Raw genomic sequence first — 21,791 nt, forward strand, 5'->3', positions numbered from 1 at the left:
CATTTTCCTTAAGCTCTGCTCTTACGTTCCTTCATTATTATATTCATTAAAAAGACTTCTACCCAAACTCTCAAAGGATTATGTATTTCGATAAAATAGGAATGTTACTACAAGCTTTTCATGTTGTAGTAAGTTTTTTTTAATATGTGCCAATTTATGTTACCATAAATCTAAAGTAAATTCCTTTGCTGTATTCAAAACTTAGGGGAAAAAACTATTTATTTTCAACCTTAACTGCAAATTCATATACCCTGTGCAACTGGCATTCTGACCCACATGAATTGGAATGGGGCCTATACACCTTTGTTTTATTTTTGCTTGCTTGCTGGTTTTTTAAACTATTGCTTTGTTTCAGTGTTTCTCAACCTCAGCACTATTGGAATTTTGGATCACATAATTAATTCTTGTGGGGCCTGTTCTGTACATTATAGGATGTTTAGCAGCATCCCTAACTTCTATCCAAAGATGCCAACAGTGCATACACCATTGTGACAACCAACAATGTCTCCAAACATTGCCAGATGTCCCCTACGGGATAAAATTACCCTCAGTTAACCACTAGGCTGCGGATACAGCTCAATTGGTAGAGTGCTTGTCTTGCGAGCACAAGGCCCTGGGTTCAATCCCCAGTACAGCAAAAAAAAAAAAGGAACCACCACCTTTTATTTGGAATTTCAAGTAATTTTTTGAGAAAGTGGTTAAGGATATGTATCATCAGCCCAGTGTGTGTGATTGATTTGATTAGATGATACTAATTCTTACCCTGTTGCCTGTTTAGTTTTCTTGTAACTACAGTTGCAAGAACTTTGCAACTGTAGGTAGGTAAGGAAACTGCAGAAAGAAACTATTGCAAGATTAAAAGCATAGGTCGTATTAATAGCACATCCAGTATTAGAACCCAGGTCTCACTTAACAAGTGAGATCCAAGATCTTCACAGTGCCATAGATTTAACTGCCTGCATATACCTACTTTCAAGTTGGAAGGGACAGAAAAGATAAAGATAAATCTACTAAAGCAATAGTAGTGTATATGAAGCGGAGGAATGGGGGACACTTCCTCTTCACGTTCTTATGTCTCATCTTTATATCCTTTAAGAAACTGGTTTTTTGTTTTTTGGTTTTTTTTGTTTTTGTTTTTTCATATATGGCAAAACATATAAAAGTTGAAGCCAAATATCCATTTCCAAAAGTAGAATCAGATTATATGCACTTTGCTGCTCCGCCTTATACAATACAGTGTACTGTTCAATTCTATGGATCCAGCATATAGTATAACTAAGATTCTTTTTGATGGGTAACATGACTAACATAACAGCTTTTTTTTTTCCTGTTACTAATAGTTTGTGATTAGTTATTTGCTATTGTTCCTATTTCACATTGGAAAATTTGTAGTACTTTATATTTTCATTGGTTCTTGTCTAAATTATTAAGTTAGTGGAATTCAAGTTATTTATAGTTAATCTTTTGTAAAGAATATTTTCTAACATACTTTATGCTTCATTTCGTGGTGATTTTGTTCCAATTTATGGGCCTAACTCCTAGCTAAATAATTATATACTTGGTTCTAAATGGCATGCCACTAGAAATGTTAAATGGAAATAATAAATGGATATATTTTTCCTCAGGATTATAACAGTAGGCATCCTATTATTTTGAAAGTATTGAATTGAGTGGAACAGTATTCACTTTAATTTTTCTATGTAGACAGAAAAGTTGTAGTCTGACCTCCATGTACAGAATTAAATGTCTGCATAATTAATTTGCTAATTCTTTGTTATAAAAGTATATTCTTTCACAATTCTTTTCATGTGACTACCTATTTAATTGAATTCTTAACTTTATAAGTATGATTAGAGCATTGTACATGTAGTACTTATGTTTAAATATGTAATTAAATGATAAAAGAGATTATATAATATTTTTTAATTAAATATTTCCTTAGGAAAATGTTCTGCTGCTGCCCTAGATGTTCTTGCAAATGTGTATCGTGATGAGCTATTGCCACATATTTTGCCCCTTTTGAAAGAATTGCTTTTTCATCATGAATGGGTTGTTAAAGAATCGGGCATCTTGGTTTTAGGAGCAATTGCTGAAGGTAAGTCCAGTTTGAATTGTAAAGTTCTCAATAGGTTCTATAAGGCTAGTCTACTTTAAGGACTTGTTACTCTGTAAGCCAAGAGGATTCACTCTGGGTTAACATACTGCATTGCTCTCTTGTAAAGCCAGTGTGGCAGAGACAAAACTGGTCTATATTAACCTAAAAGGAATAATTGAATCCAAAAGCCATCTTAGGGTAAGTCTCTATTTTGAACCATTTTAACTGTGATTAAACAGTCGTGGGTTTACTTCTTATCCTAGACAGGTCACATTGAAGATATTTTTGTTTTTGTAGAAGGAACAGAATGAGAGGGCTCTGATGTCTGAAACACATTGCTAGAAAAATAACTTTGTTTTCTAGAAAGTATGGGAAACCTGAGAAAAGCAAGAGTGTCATCATCATATATAAAGATTTATTATTCATTCTGTTTTGGTTATAAACATTCATGTACAAGGGGAAAAAAGGCATTTCTGAAAGCTGCTATTTTTTAGCAGAGGTAAAATGAGGTCCTAATCCTACTAAAAAGATATTTAGGGAGCATTTAGCTCTGTTTTCCATTATTTTAAAATAATGTTGGTACAGATTATTGTAATCTATTTATAGCAGTGGGAATACACTGATGTATTCAACTGAAATAAATTTTTTAAACCACATTTGGCACCTTTTGAAAGACTTGTTGTTTTGTTTTTTCTAGGTTGCATGCAGGGCATGATTCCATACCTGCCTGAGCTTATTCCTCACCTTATTCAGTGCCTCTCTGATAAAAAGGCTCTTGTGCGTTCCATAACATGCTGGACACTTAGCCGCTATGCACACTGGGTAGTTAGCCAGCCACCAGACACATACCTGAAGCCATTAATGACAGAATTGCTAAAGCGTATCCTGGATAGCAACAAGAGAGTACAAGAAGCTGCCTGCAGGTGGGACAAATTTATATCATAGTCTTCAAGTTGGTAATTCAGTGAGAGACAAAATTTCAAACTTGTGATGAAATGTTAGTATTAAACCATTAATGTAGTATTTCATAATAGAAAATCTCCAGCTGTGAGAGGAAGTTGTTTTCCTTGCTTTTGTCTTTTGGTACTAGGGATTGAACACAGAGGTGCTTAACCACTGAGCCGGATCCCCAGCCCATTTTTATATTATATTTAGAGACAGAGTCTCGCTGAATTGCTAAGTTGCTGAGGCTGGCTTTGAACTCTCAAACCTCCTGCCTCAGCCTCCAGAGTTGCTGGGATTACAGGCATATACCACCACACTCAGCTCCTCCTTGCTTTTTTTTAGTGAATTTTTTATAGGACTGATACATAGTGTTAGGATTTGCACATTAGTGTATTTTGCACATTTTGTGAGGCCAGGAAATTTTTATTAATGCTTTTATCTGTTTTTGTGAATCAAAATTGATTCTAACTGGATTTCAGTCTTTGCTTTTCTTCCTCAATTTGTTCTTTATCCATTCAGTGGCTATGATAATAGTAGAGTTATCTCACATCCTCTTTCTCAGACAACTGAGGTGGTGGTGGCAGGACTCCTACTCTTAAAGGAATAACAAAGTTTCAGTAGATTCGTGTTCTTAGTCTACCGGTCAATTACCATAATCCCACAGGAAGTCCTATAGGTTTATGGTTTGTCACTTATCATCTGTGACTATTAATACTTAGTGGATCTATGCCCCTAGCTGTCAGTTGGATTTAAGATTCTCTTTATATCAGATCTACTGCAAATACCTCCTACTACAGGTATTTGGTTCCTAGAACAAACCTTTATGTTCTAAAAAAGCCTGCCAGTTACTACTCTTTTTCAAGTAGAAATGCCTTTACCATTGACTTTTTTTTGGAGTGAAAGCTGAACCTCGTCATTTGCCACTGAATTATGCTCCCAGTCCTCCTCATTTTTAATTTTGAGGCAGGGTCTTGTTAAGTTGCCAGGCTGGGCTTGAACTTTTGATCCTCCTGCCTCAGTATCTGAAGTTGCTGGGTTATAGGCATGCATGTGCTGCCACACCTGGCTTACCATTGACCTTTCCCCCCCCTTCTTATTCATAACAGCTTGACTCCCACTGACTTTTTTTTTTTTTCTTTAAGTTGTTGATGGACCTTTATTTTATCTATTTATACATGGTACTGAGAGTCGAATCCAGTGCCTCACACGTTAGGCAAGTACTCTGCCACTGAGCTGCAACTCCCCTGAGCCCATCATTTTTACAATCAAGACGTTTAGATCTCAAGTTGAAGTTATTGCACTGAGACCCGGTAGTTTTTCCTTTCTTATATATGTGTCCTGATAGATCCTACATAACACATATTTGTAGTAGCAAATGCACTGTGCAGTTTGATGTAGGGCTTAGAGAAACATTTGAGGAGTGGTGATGGCTTCTGTGTTCTTAACACATCTCAAACACTAAACATTAAAATGTTTCTTTTGTAACCCTTGATGTGCATGCATGTGAAAGGTAAGGTATAAATTAGAATTTAACTGTTTTAATTCCAATTTCATTAATTTAGAGCAATCCAGGCTCCCTGAGAACAGAGGCATTGTTTTGTTCATGAGCATATTCCCAGTACTCTGTGACTATATAAGTAGTTAAGAACTAAATAAACTTGTTGAATGAATAAATGCAAGAATAAAAGCAATATTTTTAGATTTTACCATTGTAGCTAAGCAGATAACCATGGAAACAACCTCTTTGAAAGGAAGAAGTGATTTTTTAAAAACCGGAAAAGAAATAATAAAAATAAGCAATTGGTGTGATGAGGCAAAGAATGTAAAATGTTAATAGGTATTCTGTAAACAAGACTGTTTCCTCTCTCCATTGTAAGCTGTTTCTTTTATACAACAATAAATGTTTATTCTTTTTAAAAAATTTCAGTGCCTTTGCTACCCTAGAAGAGGAGGCTTGTACAGAACTTGTTCCTTACCTTGCTTATATACTTGATACCCTGGTCTTCGCATTTAGTAAATACCAACATAAGAACTTGCTCATTCTTTACGATGCCATAGGAACATTAGCAGATTCAGTAGGACATCATTTAAACAAACCAGTAAGTATCTAAGCTATTTTCAATAAGTTAGCATGAATTTGGGAATAAAAAAACTTGGGAGTATGAACCATTAATTTTTGCTTCTGTAAGAATATAGATCTTAGAAAGGCAGTAAGTGTATCCTTTCAAATAGTACAATTAATATAGAAATTACAGTAGTATCTCTTTATGAATGCACCAACAATGACTAGAGAAAAGGGGAAAAATTGATATTTTTATTTAATTCTAAGTGTTTTTGTATCTACCACTTCATAAACATTAGCTCTTGAGTACCACCTCTAGTTTCCTCTTCAGAACATGCAGGTATGTAGGTGTATTATATGAAACAATTAGAAATTGGAGCAATAGACTAAAAATGCTAAATAGTGGTAGAAAAGGAGGACCTTGTCTGCGGAGGACAGTGGATTTGTTTGAATAGGATTTGTGTGATATTAGAATTTTAGTGTAGCTATTTCCCCATTGAAGAGTTGAAAAATGTTTTCATACATGTGATTGCTAAATCAAAAGTCTTAAATTGTTTTAAATTAGGCTTAAAATTATTGCAAGATGGTTGGTTTGTAGGTTTGCTTTGGTGTTAGGTTTGGTTGGAGGTTGTGTTTTCTGGGTGTCTTCAGAATCTGTACCCATTGTTTACATGATTACCATGACTATTTACTTTTTATTGGGTTATTCTTTGGTTTAAATAAGTATGCTTAGCTGATTGTGAATCTTTCCTCTGTCTCATGTAAGTTTACCTGTTCATTTATAATGTGCTGTATAAAAGCAAAACCATTTTACATCCATCATTCTGTTTTACATGTAACATTCTTTAACGGAAGAGTAAAACATGTTCTTTGTGATTAACAAACAGTACATTTTGATGTAGTGATACATTTATTAATGTGCATTTTGTTTCAAAAAGAATATAACATGACAAGGTCATGTAAATGAAAAAGTAGGCAAAATTTAAAGCGACTATAGTATAGATATGAGTTTTAAAATGCCTTTTGTAATGATTTTACACATTTGCTCTAAATGGATTTTAATTTTCATAGACTCAATGGACTTGTTTACATATGATAGTGGAGCTTTACATGTTTTTCATCATTGTAAATAGGAATATATTCAGATGCTAATGCCTCCACTGATCCAGAAATGGAACATGTTAAAGGATGAAGATAAAGATCTCTTCCCTTTACTTGAGGTATGCTGGACTCATACTCAATGGTTAAATAGAAAAAGCATAATAGACGTTATTTTTTAAAAGTAGATCAAGGATTTTATCATATGGTACTCTAACCTGCTCTACTGATAAACATTTTTATCATTATAAATACATTTATTATCTATTGTTTTTTGTTATCTATTCACATATATATGTGAAGTCATTAGGACTTGTTGCCAACATGGAGAGACTCCACTTTGAATCTTTCTAAACTGAAATTTTCTTCCATGTATGCTTATTACTTTTTTCTTCAGCTAAAGATATTTTATATGGTGTTCAATATGAAATATAACAAACTAACTTGAATTGACTTTATTAGAGCCAATTTGAGTCATTTTCATTCTTATTCCCCCTATAATTTCAAGGGTCACCAACTTCTGCCTTGGATTATCCCTAGACAAGTTGAAAATCTTCTATGACTAAGAACAATGTCTATTTCCAACAGAACAAAGAGAATCATGGTTGTTACATAGTATTGTTTAGGGAATGATGACACACACCCCTAATTTGTGCATGTTCAATACAAATGCACCTTTCTTCTTTCCCTAAATATTTTTGATCCACAGGTTGGATCCATAGATAGAGGGTTGTAAATATATGTTTATGTTTTACTTTTAAGCAAGAACTCAATGTGTCCAGTAACATCTTTGACTAGAATGGGAACATAAATTATCACTTATGTTTGAGGGAAATTATGAATGTATAATCTGTCCTTAGAAGGGCAAAATTCATTATAGAAACTTCTTTACATTCTCTTCTCAATAAACTTCTGATAGACTGGCAAGCTGATGGCAATGGTAGCATCCAAAGGAGAGGTTTGAAAACGTAAACTGACTGCTGTAGACTAGTAAAGCAGACTCATAAACAGCTAGGATATTATTTAGTTGTTTTAAGCATTTACCACAATCTTAAGTTTATCCAGACATTTTTAGCATGTGTACTTTATTCTCTCTAGTGCCTATCTTCAGTTGCCACGGCCCTGCAGTCTGGCTTCCTTCCATATTGTGAACCTGTGTATCAGCGATGTGTGAACCTAGTACAGAAGACTCTTGCACAAGCCATGGTATTTCTTTTCAGTATTTTCCCTTCCCAACATACACGTTTTTCTAAAGGTAGACATAAAGTATACAAATGTTTTCAATAATTGAATAAAAACAAAATGTGTTTAATTGTAGCTGAACAATGCTCAACCAGATCAATATGAGGCTCCAGATAAAGATTTTATGATAGTGGCTCTTGATTTACTCAGTGGCCTGGCTGAAGGACTTGGAGGCAACATTGAACAGCTCGTAGCCCGAAGTAACATACTAACACTAATGTATCAATGCATGCAGGTAAGATTTGTAAGATTAAAATGAAATGAAACCTGGTTCTTCATGTCACCTTAGGGTTAATTTCTTCTTATCTTTTATAGGATAAAATGCCAGAAGTTCGACAGAGTTCCTTTGCCCTATTAGGTGACCTGACTAAAGCTTGCTTTCAGCATGTTAAACCTTGTATAGGTATGAATATTTTCTGCTGTGGATGTAGTTTTTTAAATTATTTTATATTAGATTTGCTTTTTATTAAATTTTATTAAAAATTTTTGTGGAATCTGTGTTTATATGTTTTACTATTGGCTAATGTAAAGGTGTTTTCATCAAAGCAGGATGTGGGGAACTCCTGTTTCCTTGAGTTTTCTTCTTTAATATACCAGCATACCTTTTCAGATATCTAGAAAACTTGAAATAAATGTTGACTTTTAAAGCAAATGATAGGTTGGGGAACAGAGCTCAGTGGTAGAGTACTTGCCTGGGTTCTGGGTGTGATTCCCAGTACTGCAAATATGATTATTTGTTTTAACAGCATAGTACTTATGCTGGCCTTTTATGAAGGTAATGAGGGAATCCTTAAATATTATAGTCTTGAGTTTCTCAAACCCATGGGTTAAGTGATTTGGGTGTTTTTGTTTTGTTTTGTTTTGTTTCTCTTCCTCTGGTGATAATTATTTATAATATTTTATTTACTTAAACCTAAATTTAAAACTTTTTATCTACATGGTTTTCCACCTGTTACAGTTGTGCTTTTGAATAATAATTATTTCTAGGTTTTGAGTAATAACATTAGGATATATTAAGAACCATACTTAAGTTTTAAGCCTAACTTATAAAAATAGAATGAATGTTTGCTTATATTTTGGGAAAATGGTCATACAAATATTTACTGCCTAACTATAATTGTTTTAATTGAAACTTATAAACAAATTTTTAACTTTTTGTTAAAAATTTTTTTAAAACGAGAATAGAAAAAAAGTATAACAAGCCTTCTATCAAACATCAGCTGGTGTCAGTACATGTCCTATCATTTCTCCTTTATACTGCTCTCCATAGACACAAATAACAAAAATTCTTTTCATTATTTTCTGTTGTTAAATGAAGTTTTTTTGGTCCTAAAAAGTTTCGCCATACTCTGGATTTTACTGATTCATCTCTCTGGTGCCAGTGAACATGTTCCTAAGTTTTGAATTTACTAATACATTGGCACTTAGATCTAGAGAAAGGTTTAATGAGATTCCTGGGTTTTGTGTTTTGATTTTGTAAAGATTTTTAAGTGGTATTGTACCTTCTTAAGAGGAGGTATTTGATATCTTGTTTTCTGTTTTTGTAATGTTGTCAATCATGGTAATTGTCTAGATTAATGGTTCTAGTGAGGCAGTTTTGGTCTCCAGGGAACATTTTCCAATGTTGAGGTATTTTGTTTAACATTGGGGAGGTGTTACTGATATTCGGTGTGTAGAGGCAGAAGATATTTCTAAATAACCCATAATAGATGAACTAAATATCTTGTAACACATCCTTTCCCCTACAGCAAAGAATGATGTGGCCCAAACTAATATTTCCCAAATTGAGAGAAACCCTAGATGTTTCTGGAGGCTCACCTATGGTGAGAGCCTTCTTGTTGCATTCTCATAGTAAAAGATATCACACAGCAAGATGCACACAAAGAACTGGGGGTGAATCTCACCCTTTTACCAGAAATCCACACCAACGATAACACAATCTATTCATGATTAAATCATTTATAAATAGCAAAACTCTTAGGGTCTAATACACACACACACTTTTTTTTTTTTTTTTTTTTTTTTTTTGGTACTAAGGATTAAACCCAAGGCTTTATGCATGGGAGGCAAGTGCTCTATCACTGAGCTACATCCCAGCTCTTTTTTATTTTATTTTTTGAGATAGGGACTTGCTTAGTTACCCTGTCTGACCTCAACCTTGTGATTTCTATGCCTAAGCTTCACAAGTAGTTGGTATTAGAATTATGCATTACCATGCACAACCTGTTAAACTTCCCACCCCACCCTTCTCCACTCATTTCTCTTTTCTTTCTTTTTAGTGCTAGGAATGAACCAAAGGGTATTTCACCTCTGAGCTACATCCCCAGCTTTTTTTATTTTTTGTTTGTCACTAAGTTGCTTAGGTTCTCACTAAAGTACTGAGTCTGGTTTTAAACTTTAGATCCTCCTGCCTCAACCTCTTCCTGTCATTGGGCTTATAGGCATGCACTACCACACCCAGCAAGTTCCTACCTCTTAATACCATTATACAGGCAATTAAATTTTGACCTGAGTTTTGGAGGGATCATTCAAATCATTGCAATCCACTAGTTTATTAAGAGTTTAAAATTTGCTGGGGATATAGCTCAGTTGGTAGAGTACTTGCCTTGCAAGCACAAGGCCCTGGGTTCAAATCCCCAGTACCACCAAAAAAAAAAAAAAAAAAAAAGGCACAAAGAGTTTAAAATTTATGATAGGCTAGGTGTGGTTTGCATGCCTGTAATCCCAGTGACGCCAGAGACTGAGGTAGGAGGATTGCAAGTTTAAAGCCAGCCTCGGTAACATAGCTAGGCTTTTAAGTAATTTTGCAAGACTCTGTCTCAGAATAAGAACTAAAAAGGGCTGGGAATGTGCTCAGTCGTTAAGCACCTCTGGGTTTGATCTCTGATTTCTAATAATGATAATTTTCACTCTTCATTTAATAGTGAGAATATATGCAGAAGGCACATGTGCCATATTAATAAATTGTTGCCCTGAGATATTAATCATATAAGAGATACAGGGTAGTTACTTGATTGTTTCCCTTTATTTACCAGTTTTTAAAATAATGATTTGATTCCCAGCATCCTCCAAAGGTATCTTTTGTGTTTCAAAGTTTAGTTTTTTTGTGTTTGTTTTTTGAATATCATGAAGTCGTAATCAAATTGTCATACTGCTAGCAGTAGAAGTTCAATCAAGTTGGTTCCTGGGGTTTTTTTTCCTGTTTTATAACAATATAGTCTAGACTTGTTTTGCACATTTATTGCCTTTTCCTATAATGAGATATTTCTCTGAGAAACTCCTTCCTTTTAATAGAAAATGATATTTAGAGACCTCAGTTTGGGCACTAGAGTAAAAGTTGTTTTAAAACCAAAGTCATGGATTTTTGTTTGTCTAATTTTTTTGTGTGAAAAACTAATTTTGAGGAAAATTCCATTTGAGACGGAAGTCTCACTGAGTTGCTTAGGGCCTCGCTAAATTGCCAAGGCTGGTTTTGAACCTCCTCCTTCCACCTCCCACTCCCAAGGCACTGGGATTATAGGGCATGTACCACCTCGCCCGGCTGTGTTTTCTCCACTTTGAATTTTCTGAGTCTCACAAAAGATTACTCTTCCTAAAGATATCCTAAATATATCAAAACTTCGTTTCTTGGTCTCGTTCAAAATAAAAAATCAGTGGCCAGGTAATTGCCTCCTTGCCTCCTCCTGTTTTTGAAGTTTACCAGCCTCATTAAGAAGTATTTTTTTAATGTAGTTGCCTGTTTTTCACCAGTTTCATAATCAATCTTGTAATGTTATTTTACAGTGAAACATTATTTCTTGCCTAGATTTCAGTTTTACCAAGTAGGTTTCCTTTAAAGTATAAATAATAGACTACATCGAGAAGTTCATTACTTAGGTTTCTTTTGTTGTTTTTTTTTTTTTTTTTCTTCTAGCTGATTTCATGCCAATATTAGGAACCAACCTAAATCCAGAGTTCATTTCAGTCTGCAACAATGCCACATGGGCAATTGGAGAAATCTCCATTCAAATGGGTAAGAGGTGTTTTTTTTTTTTTTTTTTTTTTTCTGCCCTAGAAAAGTGTAAATTTTAGGCTCATTGATGTTTTCATAATTGCTTTTTTGCTTTTTTTTTTTTACTTAATTTTTAAAATTTTTGTGTATGCATATATATAAAGCTGTCACATTTAATAAGGGAAGCAAAATATTTTACACTGATGTTTTAACATTCAATTTTTCTTTTTTTTTCTTTCTTTCTTTCTTTTTTTTTTTTTTTTTTTTTTTTTCTTTTTCTTTTTTCTCTTTTTGTGGGATGATCTAGGTATAGAGATGCAGCCTTATATTCCTATGGTGTTGCACCAGCTTGTAGAAATCATTAACAGACCCAACACACCAAAGACGTTGTTAGAGAATACAGGTACCATATGACTGAACTGTTATGGTGAAGAGAAAATTAGTTGCTTTTTAATATTAAATTAAGATGCGTAGAGAAACCAAAGCAATAAGCTAGCTTTAAAAACTCAGCTTTTTAATATTTATTTTGAATTCTCACTAACAAAATATATTATTTTAACTACATTCCATAACCAGTCTTCAGAAACATTTGAAAAATACTTTTTCTCCCCTATTTCCATACTTTAACACTCCCTGAAATGGATTCCAGCTAAGATAACTATTGAACTTATGAATTTTGCTTTTTAAATTAATCCAGAGAGTAATTGGGAGATGAGAAGTGCTGATTTTTTTTTTTTTTTATTTATAAAAATCTGGCCAAAAATAGATTGCAATTCAGTGACTAGCTGGTTAACTGTGGTATTTGTATTTTGTATTTCATCATAAAATTTTCTTCAGTTGGGAACTTAGGCAGTTCCTTACAGGAGTTTTACTTGGGAGGCTTGTTTCTCTTTTGCATTTACAGAGAGCATGTTTACACTAAAGAGTACCTTCCATACTATAGAACACACTTAGGGTGATTTGAGTCCTATTCTTTCCACCATCCCTGATTGTTGCTAATAATGAAAGATTTAAAGTTTTGTTTTCATTCAGGCACACCCCTTTATATCCTAAGATAATTCTAGTAACTTATTCATAGTCAATGAGGTTCTTACCAAAACACTGAGCAAAGAGTAAAATAAGGTTTTCCAAATAAGAAGTTTGTTTTCAGGCACTTTAATTTGGTATTTTTAAATTATAGTTGATTTTTGTCCTATTGTGATTAAAATTGACATTGTTTATTGGTATGGAAGGAAATCTTTTAAATATGAAAGTTATCTGGCTGTTTGGCTGTATGGGTACTGTTTACGTCACAAAGTTAATTAGATTTTCTTGCTGAAAAGTATTGAAGTCTTGGTTAGAATGGTTATGAAACCTTGTCAGATTTTTATCTCCTTAGAGTGCAGTACCTATACATGACATTCAGATTTGAAACACTTGCCATTATAAAATTATTATTGACCCTAAACAAAACTTCCTATTTATTTTAAATGTGAATGCATAACTGCAAATAAATGTTGAGTGTAATGTATAATAAAGTTTCTTGTGGGATATCAGCTGGCAAATTTGTTACTTAGTTCCTTTAGCAAATTGGCTTTATTTTATAAGATATATATTGTATTGATTATATCCTAAGTAAATAATAAAGTAATTGATAATACTCTACAAATTGATGAATGCAATCAGATTGAAAAATAAACTTGGTGTTCATTAGATTACTTTTAATCACAAGTGACTACATAAAATGCTGTCTTCTTTATTCCTTACCCAAAAGACAGTGTGATTTTTTTTTTATTATTAAATGAAAATCATCTGGAGATTTTTAGTAGCTTAATTACCATTATCTCAGTATTTTATAAAGCCAATTCCTTAGTATGCCATTACTTGCTTTTTTTCTAATTAGTATATCCTACACTGAACTTTTTTCAATGGACCATCATCTGCTTTATCGCATGTTTCATTGGATTGTTCATACTTGCCTGTTTAATGAGAATGTTGCATAGTTTGTGTCTTTTGAACATAGGTTTTCTTTCTCTTGCTTCATATGAATCTGCTGAATTTTAGTATTATCTGTGTAGTTTGCTTCAAGTAATCCTTAAACATTTTTCTTTACCCCCCCACCCCCTTTTTTTATGAAAGGTTAACCTGTAAGTTTTTGAGAGAACACCATTAAAGCACTTCATGGTTTGTTTTCTGTTTGTATTTTTTTCCTTTGTGTATAAATGTATTTATATGTATGTACTTTTGAATTGCAGAATGCAGTTCCAAATTGCACTTGTTTTAGGTCTTTGTAAGTTTCAGAGTTCCTGAGTTTTGATGATAAATGTTTGTCCCCTTCAAAATTTTTAAAAATCAAATGTTAGCGTGCTATCAGTATAATGTGTTAATAACTATTTTATGCTAAACCTTTTATAGTTTTTCCTATGGTCCACATATCACATGTCAGTACAGTGGACTATATTAGAATTGTATTTCGAATATGGTTTAAAATTAATGGACTATTAACCTGAGTTTTCAGAGGTTTACTAGAATGGAATTTGACATCAGGCAACAGACTTGTTGGGAAATGTTAAGTCAAAATATATACTAGAAAAATTTGAATTAATTTTCTTGGATAATTTTCAAAAGAATGAAATAATTTATAAAAGGAGGTAAAGGGAAATGACAAGTAAATTTGAACTTTTACAGCTACAGAGACTTGTTTAAAAATTAATGTATTTACTATTTTTGGGGAAAATGTAGATTTCATATTAAATTCTGAAATTTTGACTGGCTTTAAAATGATTCTCTAAATCCGTTCATTTTAATCGCTCATATTTTTTTTTAAATTAAACTTGATTTGAGCAAGAAAAGCAATTCATCATGGTTTTTGGTGTTCTCTCAATCTTTAGAGTTTTTTTAATTCCTTTTGTTTTTTCTTTTTCCAAGAGTATGCCATATATGTTGCTGCCCCTTATTTAGGGGGTGGTAATAAACAGCACTGGTGAAATCTTATGTTTATTATCATACACAAATTCTGTTGGTTTCTGTTTCTGAGTTATTTGTTGTTTTTTCTTTATTTTTTCTCCTTCCCCCTCATTTGCTCATGTCTTGGTTGGCGTTTGGTGGTGTATAACCGTGATTGCGTTACCTTAGCAATAACAATTGGTCGTCTTGGTTACGTTTGTCCTCAAGAGGTGGCCCCCATGCTACAGCAGTTTATAAGACCCTGGTGTGTATTATTCAATCTTTTTTTTTTAATTCATTTTTCTTCACTCTTTCTTTCTCTATCTCACTTTTAGATATATTTTCAGTTGGTTACAAAATTCACAATCCTTAATCATTGCCAACCATGTGACTAATCTTGTCCTATCAGGTTTGTGAGGTTTTTCAGTAGCATCGTCATGTATATTTATTTTATGTTGTGGCTAACGACTAATTGATGCATGGGATAAGATTGTCACATGCTTGCTGTGTTAAAAAGCTTGATTATACATAAAAAGCATTTAAATATCCACCAGAAAATTAAGATGCATGCAATTTCTATAAATTTAGGTTTTTGCATTACGTTTCTTTTTTAGAATTAATTTGGAAACTTGAATTGCATTAAATACATGTTTAAATCTGTTATGTATAAATCTTATTTGCTTGTTAATGTGAAAGTTAAACATCTACACCATAAGTTGTATAGTAATAGTTTATACTGTGGCAGTATATTCTATGTCCTGCTTTTTTCAATTGATAATCTTTCAATTCAGATTGTTTTTAGTAGTGTTTAATGGAATACAAGTCATAATACAATTTTCAAAATTTGATAATTTACTCTTTTTTTGGCTCTGGCTCATTAGTAGTTTAAATGAGCCAAATCAGTTGTCCATTTTTGTAGATGCAGTCTGTTAAGAAAATGTGATTTTTCATTGTTTGCACTGTATTGAGATGAGATGTGCCCATGATACAGGAAGTATGAGAAACTGAAAGTTTAGCTTTCTGAAAAATGCTCTTTTAATATAACCATTATCTACACTGTGGTGCTTATTCCATTAAATACTGTCTCTCAGTGTTACAATAGAATATGCTTTTTACTTAAGTGCTAAACACAATTCTATAATTCAATAGGTGTACCTCTCTGAGAAACATAAGAGACAATGAGGAAAAGGATTCAGCATTCCGTGGGATTTGTACCATGATCAGCGTGAATCCTAGTGGCGTAATCCAAGTAAGATGTTCACAATGATTTGTTTTTAACTTTAATGTTCTGAATAATAAAATTCTAAAGGAGGAAACATTTTCAGACTTTAATTACAAAAACATATTTTTTTTGAAGATAATAAAATACAAGTTGTACATTTAAAATGTTAGATTTTCCTTAAAATCTTGAAATGATAGTGCCAGTTCTTATTTTCTAAATATTTTTTACTTTTTTGTCATTAAGAAAGATTGTAATAGCAGATTTGGAGAGTAAGGTCATATTCTTACCTTGAATTAGGCCAGTTTTAAGGGATTTTTTTTTTTGTAGTTATTGTTCTTTTTTATCCCCCCATCTTTATTCAGGCTTCATTTATTTATCTTGTACATGCCTCCTGTCATGAACATCAATCAAATTGCTGAATTTGAGGATAAATGCACTTAATAGAGTGACCAAGTACTATCTTAACAAATCAAATTTAAAAACAGTAAATAGAATACTGAATCAGCCATTGAAATTGCCATAATTTTATAAGCTTATCATTTATTCATCTTTATTTTGATTCTTAAGTTCATGTTACATTTAGGCACTTTAATTATTTGGCATCAGTACTGGACATGAGTCTAGTCAAGCTTATAGATTCAATTGCCAGTTTGCTAGACAGAAAAAAAACAAAGAAGCATATTGCACTCACTATACCATGTGCACGCAAAAGAAAAAACTCGGACTGTGGGACCCTACGTTAAATGTGAAAAAATAAAAATCTTCGCATTTTCAAGAGAAAGGTGCTTTGAACCTTTTCAAATTGAGATTTTGGTAATTTTTATTTCACATGTATTAACTTGGTTTTAGAAATTGAAATAATTACTTAAAATTCAAATTGATGTGATTGATAGGCATGGAAAATGTACAACTTAAAGAGTTAAAAAAAGATCTTTGACTAATTTCACATTCATGAAACATTAATCCCTTCATAATCAGAATAAGCCAGTGTTACCTTGAAAGATCCTATTGTTGCAGAATAACCTCCTAGTATTGTTTTTTTAGTAAAGTCACTACCAACTTAAGAGTTGGTAGATATTTTCATTTGTAAACTTCATTCATGTACCTCATTTGGGTATGGTTAAAAGAAAATGTTTTAATTTCTACATAAATTCTGAATTATAATTTTTATAGATTCTGTAGGGTTATTTTGTTTTGCTTTGTTTTGTTTTAGTACTGGGAATTGAACCCAGGGGTGCTTAACACTGAACCACATCCCTAGCTTCCCCCCCACCGTCGGCCTGCCCCCCCCCCCTTTTTATTTTTTTATTTTTATTTATTTTTTTTTTTTGAGACAGTGTCTCTCACTAAGTTGCTGAGGCAGGCTTTGAATTCAGAATCCTCCTGCCTCAGCTTCCCAAGCTGCTGGCCCTATGTTTAAATTTTTAACATTAGCTTTGTATATTTAGAAGATGTAAGAATCTTAATTTGAATAAACAATGAAATTAACGTAAAGGGCATTTTGTTTGCTCTAATAATTGTTTTATGCATGTTAGTAAATTTTTTCTAATTTTCTGAACTGAATGATAAAATCTAAAGTTGTTGACATGTCAGAACATCAGCAGTATGTTGAGGCTGGACTCTGAATGTGGAATCCGTCTCTACCCACTAAGTAGCTGGGATTACCAGTGTGAGCCACCATGCTTGATGCGTTTCCTCATTCTTGTAATCAGAATAACCTGATTGTCTTTTAGGTACTTGAGAGTTGGGTTTCTCATTTTGTTTGGGGGGATTAGGTATTTGTAAGTACATTAATTTTTCTTCTTTTAGTCATTTACATTTCTATCTAAAGATGAGCCTCAAAATTTAGTTCCTAATATTTTCAATCCATTTGATATATATTTAGCTAGATTTAAGTTGTTTCTATACCAGATCAGATCTAATATATTAATATTGAATTTATGATTCATTAATCCAATAATTGAAATATTTTTATTGGTGTTGATTTGGTGCTCTCAGTCCATTTCTGATGCTAAGCATTTACTGGGCAGGGATTTGCTTTTGTTTTATGATATAATAGGAGAATAAACTTGGGGACATCCTAAATAATCACTTCTAAATTCCTTATTCTAATAGTTGTATTTTTTAAGTTTCTGATATGACCTATGCATTATTTTTTAATGTTTTATATTGTGAGTGAATACAATGCCTTTATTATTTTATTTGTTTTTATGTGGTGCTGAGGATCGAACCCAGTGCCTCATACATGCTTAGGCAAGCACTCAACCACTGAGCTACAACCCCAGCCCTCCTAGTTGATTTTAAATGTTTTCCCCTTTTCAGTTATTATCATGACATAAATTGAGGTTTACATATTTTGATCTGTTAAGTTTGATAAATGTCAATCTAAGATGCTTATTACAGGATTTTATTTTATTTTTTTGCTTGTTACAGGATTTTATATTTTTTTGTGATGCTGTTGCATCATGGATTAACCCAAAAGATGATCTCAGAGACATGTTCTGTAAGGTAATTAATAAGTCTTCGTGATGCATGTTAGGACTATTAAAATTTTAGTTGAAAGTTTGAGTTTTTTTAAATCTTTAGTTTAAATGTAGGCTCCTCACTATTGGTAGATTACATGACTGTTTTAGTGAAGAACTTCATTTTTTTTTAAAATATGACCCTGACTCTCTGAATAGATTATGTACTTTGAAAATACTTTCCCAAGGAATACTGCTGATTCATGTAGTTCCATTATTCCATGTACAGAAAATAGCATATTTTTCAAAATGGATGCTGAAACTGTTGAACAGAATAAAATCAAGTAACCTCCATGGGAACTGAGCCTACATAGTTCTTTGCTTTGTTAGTGCCCCCTTTGATTAATTCCATTCAGCACTCAGGTATAACAGAATAAGAAATAAAATGCAGCTACACATTTGAATCATCTGATATTGAAATTAGTGAGCTATATTTTTGGTTGTGAACCGAAAGCTTCTATATTTCCAGTTTGAAAAAACTTACCATGACAAATTTGTTGTTGTTATTGTGATATCAGAGATTGCTTGGAGTGCATTTGTTACTAGAATGCTTGTTGAATTGTAAGCTTACCCAAAGTATATTTTGTGAGGTGCTTTTAGGCAAGTCACAGTGGTATAGATTCCAATGAAGTTTGAGGCTTACTACTTTGAAATGGATAAAATTTTTTGAAAAAACAATATTGTTTGATTTCAAAAACTATACAGATCAGAGTTTTTATTTTGTTAATGACAAATTAATTGTTTTTCACTCTTTGCAGATCCTTCATGGATTTAAAAATCAAGTTGGGGATGAAAATTGGAGGCGTTTCTCTGACCAGTTTCCTCTTCCCTTAAAAGAGCGTCTTGCAGCTTTTTATGGTGTTTAATCTAGTACACTTAAGCTGCAGTCCCAAAATTAGGGGTAAGTTATAAGAAGTTTGGAAATTTTCAGGATGAAGAGATTTAGGATTGTAATCTAAAACTGAAAGAGAATAAAAATGTTTGTTTTTGATAGAGTTTTAATAAAACATAGTTTCTTATCATGCTATATTAGACTAAAATTAACTAATTAAAGGCTAGAGTTTTCTTAAAAAAAAAAAAAAGAATCATCAAGTAAGATAAAATGAACAGACTTCCCCTTTGAATCCTAGATAAAAGAGAAATAATACAGGTTAGTACATTGGTTAGATTTCTTGACATTGCTTTAGCTCTTCCTTTTTTCTCTCTCTTTAAAGAATTTTGCCTCACAAGGGGACATGATAGATTGTTTTCATTTGCAGAGGGTGAAGTCCAGTGAAAACTTTTTTTCTTCAGGTTCTCTATGTAAGATTAACAGTTCTAATCTTTTTCTTTAGTTCCTTCATTAAGTTGTGTTGAGGATTAAATATTGTATAGTATGCAATGCCATAACTTAGTATATTGTCTAGGACACTGAATCGGCTCAGTAAATGTTAGAAACATCAGCCAGTACAGTGAAACAGTTTTGACATTTTTTAGGTTTTCAAGGTGAATTGAGATTCATTTGACTGGAAGCCAGAAGTATACTGAATGTGTATACAGAAGATGTATACCAAATTGGGACTTGACACGGGTTTTTCTTTGCTTGCTGCCTGTTTAACCTAAGCTAGATTTTGAATCTGGAGAGATTCTACTATCCAAGTTATCTAACCTAGAATGCAGTATAAATGCATTTGGAGCCTTAGGAAGGTCTCAGGCCCTTTGTATAGTTGTCCCACTTAGGTGACAAGTCCTCAGAGCTGTTTTGTGGCTTTAGAATTTTTTTAAAAAAGGCTTAGTTCACTGTTGAATCATGTGAATGCAGTAGATGAAGTAACTTAAAGGTTCAATAGTGAATTAATAAGTTTTGGTCATTTCAAATTTATTACCTCTTTGATCTCATCATCAATTACAAGTTAAACTGAGATGGGTATTTTCAGTTTTCTAATTAGAGGTAAAAGTGGATTGGTACCTCTTATTTCTGCCTTTTTTGTACTCCTCTCCCATTTTTTCAGAGGCAGGAGAAAAGGGGATTGAACTGTACTTTACAGATCCACTAATCACCCTCTGAATTCACATGAATGTTCATACATGTCCAAAGTTCGGCATGAGTGGGTGGTAGAGTTTGTTTAAAAGGACCACCATCAGATAATAGTTTGAATATCCAATAATCTTACCTAATTTCTTTATGTCCTTCTTTCCATTAAAACTGTTGGGGGAGGGAGGTCAGCTGACCTGAAAGTATAGAAAATAACTAAATGAAGTAGTATTGAAAGAGTGAGAAATTAGAACATTGAAAAGACAGTGTTACAATTCTCTTTTGTGTATTTACTGAATGTAATATCTGTAGTGTAACACTTCTGGTCCCTATGGGAAAACATCAGAGAATCAAAAATAATTAATACTTTTCTGGTTTTTAAAGTGAAATTGTTTCCATAATACTGGATATACTCGAAAAGTGGGTGATGTTGTAATTCTCTGTAAGAAAAGTGATTGTTTTAAAGAAAGTGGTGTTTAATTTTGAAGACTGTAAGGTAACTTGTTATGTGAAATTAATCAGTTCTCTCTGGGGTCCATTTTGGGGAAAAAAAGGGGGGGGATGTAGAATTAGACCAATAGCATTGTGCAAGGCAAACTTTATCTGTACAAAGTGCTGTGTGCCTCTCTGTGCCTTCAGCTTGGCCTTACTTTTCATATCTGATGTAGGTAACAATTCAGAACCATGGAAGAAGGAAGCAGTGTGGTTAAAATTAACTAACTTGATCTTAGGCATTTTGTCCAATTTCTTATTTTATAGGTAAAGATAGCATTGTTATCTGCTTAATTTATGTTTCATTGTCTCTGAAAGACAGTTGTTAAAGATAAAATTATTTTTGTTGTTTTCTTATAGGTCCTTCAGTCTTGGAGACTATGAGGGAGCCTCTGCACCCAGGGAAAATGTTACCCTTTACAGGGGGGAAGGGTATACCAGTAGGGAATACAGTACAATCCCAACCCTACTGGGAGGGGCGGGAGGGAGGTGTGCCGTCACTGTATTAAGTCGATGTTGGGAAACGTTTTAACATCTGGAGCCTTTGTGGGTGGAAATCTGTCTTCAGTTACAACTCCGCACTGGAATGAAGAAGCAAAAAAAAAAATCTATTCAGTCTACTCACAAAACAGTACATTCTGGAATATTATGGGGAATTGTACCAAAACAAGAACCATATAAATGATGCATAGGGATAAGAAAGAGGAAAAATTCTATAGCGCACAATAAAGGAAACCTAAGAATGGGGGTTACAAACAGTAAAGAAGCTTTTTTTTTTTTTTTTTTTTTTTTTTTTTTTTCTTTTTTTTTATTTAAAGGTTTTTATATAAATGTTCCCACATTATGGGGCCTTGTTTTGCATGCTGATGAAGAACTACACAAACAAAACTAATAGAGTTAAAAATCAGCTTGCCTTCCCATAGTAGAAGCAGGTTCTTGGAAATTACAATTTAAGGTACCCCCAAAAATGTTGGAAATAGGAAATAAAACAAAACAAATTTAAACAATGAAGCACCCTGTGAAATGCCAAATGAGTCACTCCTTTTACCTTTGCGGGGTGGGGAGGGAGGGAGGAATAAATGGGGCTGGGCATATCAAAATTAAAGTTGGCATCTTAATTTTACATTAAAACATTAATGTAGTGCATATAATTTGATGGTTGTACTTCATTAGATTTAATTTC

General features: G+C 33.0%; 1 protein-coding gene across 4 annotated transcripts in view; it reads left to right on the top strand.

Moving 5' to 3' along the window:
* The window catches only part of TNPO1 (transportin 1), a 79,564-nt gene extending 57,977 nt beyond the window's left edge, over positions 1-21,587 (top strand). For 3 of the 4 annotated variants that reach the window (XM_079146107.1, XM_079146109.1, XM_079146108.1), the window contains exons 12-25: positions 1,943-2,095; positions 2,793-3,018; positions 4,968-5,139; positions 6,236-6,322; positions 7,299-7,406; positions 7,519-7,677; positions 7,758-7,845; positions 11,356-11,454; positions 11,741-11,836; positions 14,548-14,623; positions 15,508-15,607; positions 18,014-18,088; positions 18,861-19,003; positions 20,969-21,587. In XM_079146107.1, the coding sequence (XP_079002233.1) occupies positions 1,943-2,095; positions 2,793-3,018; positions 4,968-5,139; positions 6,236-6,322; positions 7,299-7,406; positions 7,519-7,677; positions 7,758-7,845; positions 11,356-11,454; positions 11,741-11,836; positions 14,548-14,623; positions 15,508-15,607; positions 18,014-18,088; positions 18,861-18,968 (1,547 nt within the window). In that variant the 3' untranslated portion in view covers positions 18,969-19,003; positions 20,969-21,587. The remainder of the gene's footprint in view (positions 1-1,942; positions 2,096-2,792; positions 3,019-4,967; positions 5,140-6,235; positions 6,323-7,298; positions 7,407-7,518; positions 7,678-7,757; positions 7,846-11,355; positions 11,455-11,740; positions 11,837-14,547; positions 14,624-15,507; positions 15,608-18,013; positions 18,089-18,860; positions 19,004-20,968) is intronic. The other variant, XM_079146110.1, reaches the window with a different exon arrangement.
* The last annotated feature ends 204 nt before the right edge of the window (positions 21,588-21,791 follow it).

This window comes from Sciurus vulgaris, assembly GCF_902686455.1.
Source record: "Sciurus vulgaris genome assembly, chromosome: 6".
Taxonomy (NCBI): domain Eukaryota; kingdom Metazoa; phylum Chordata; class Mammalia; order Rodentia; family Sciuridae; genus Sciurus; species Sciurus vulgaris.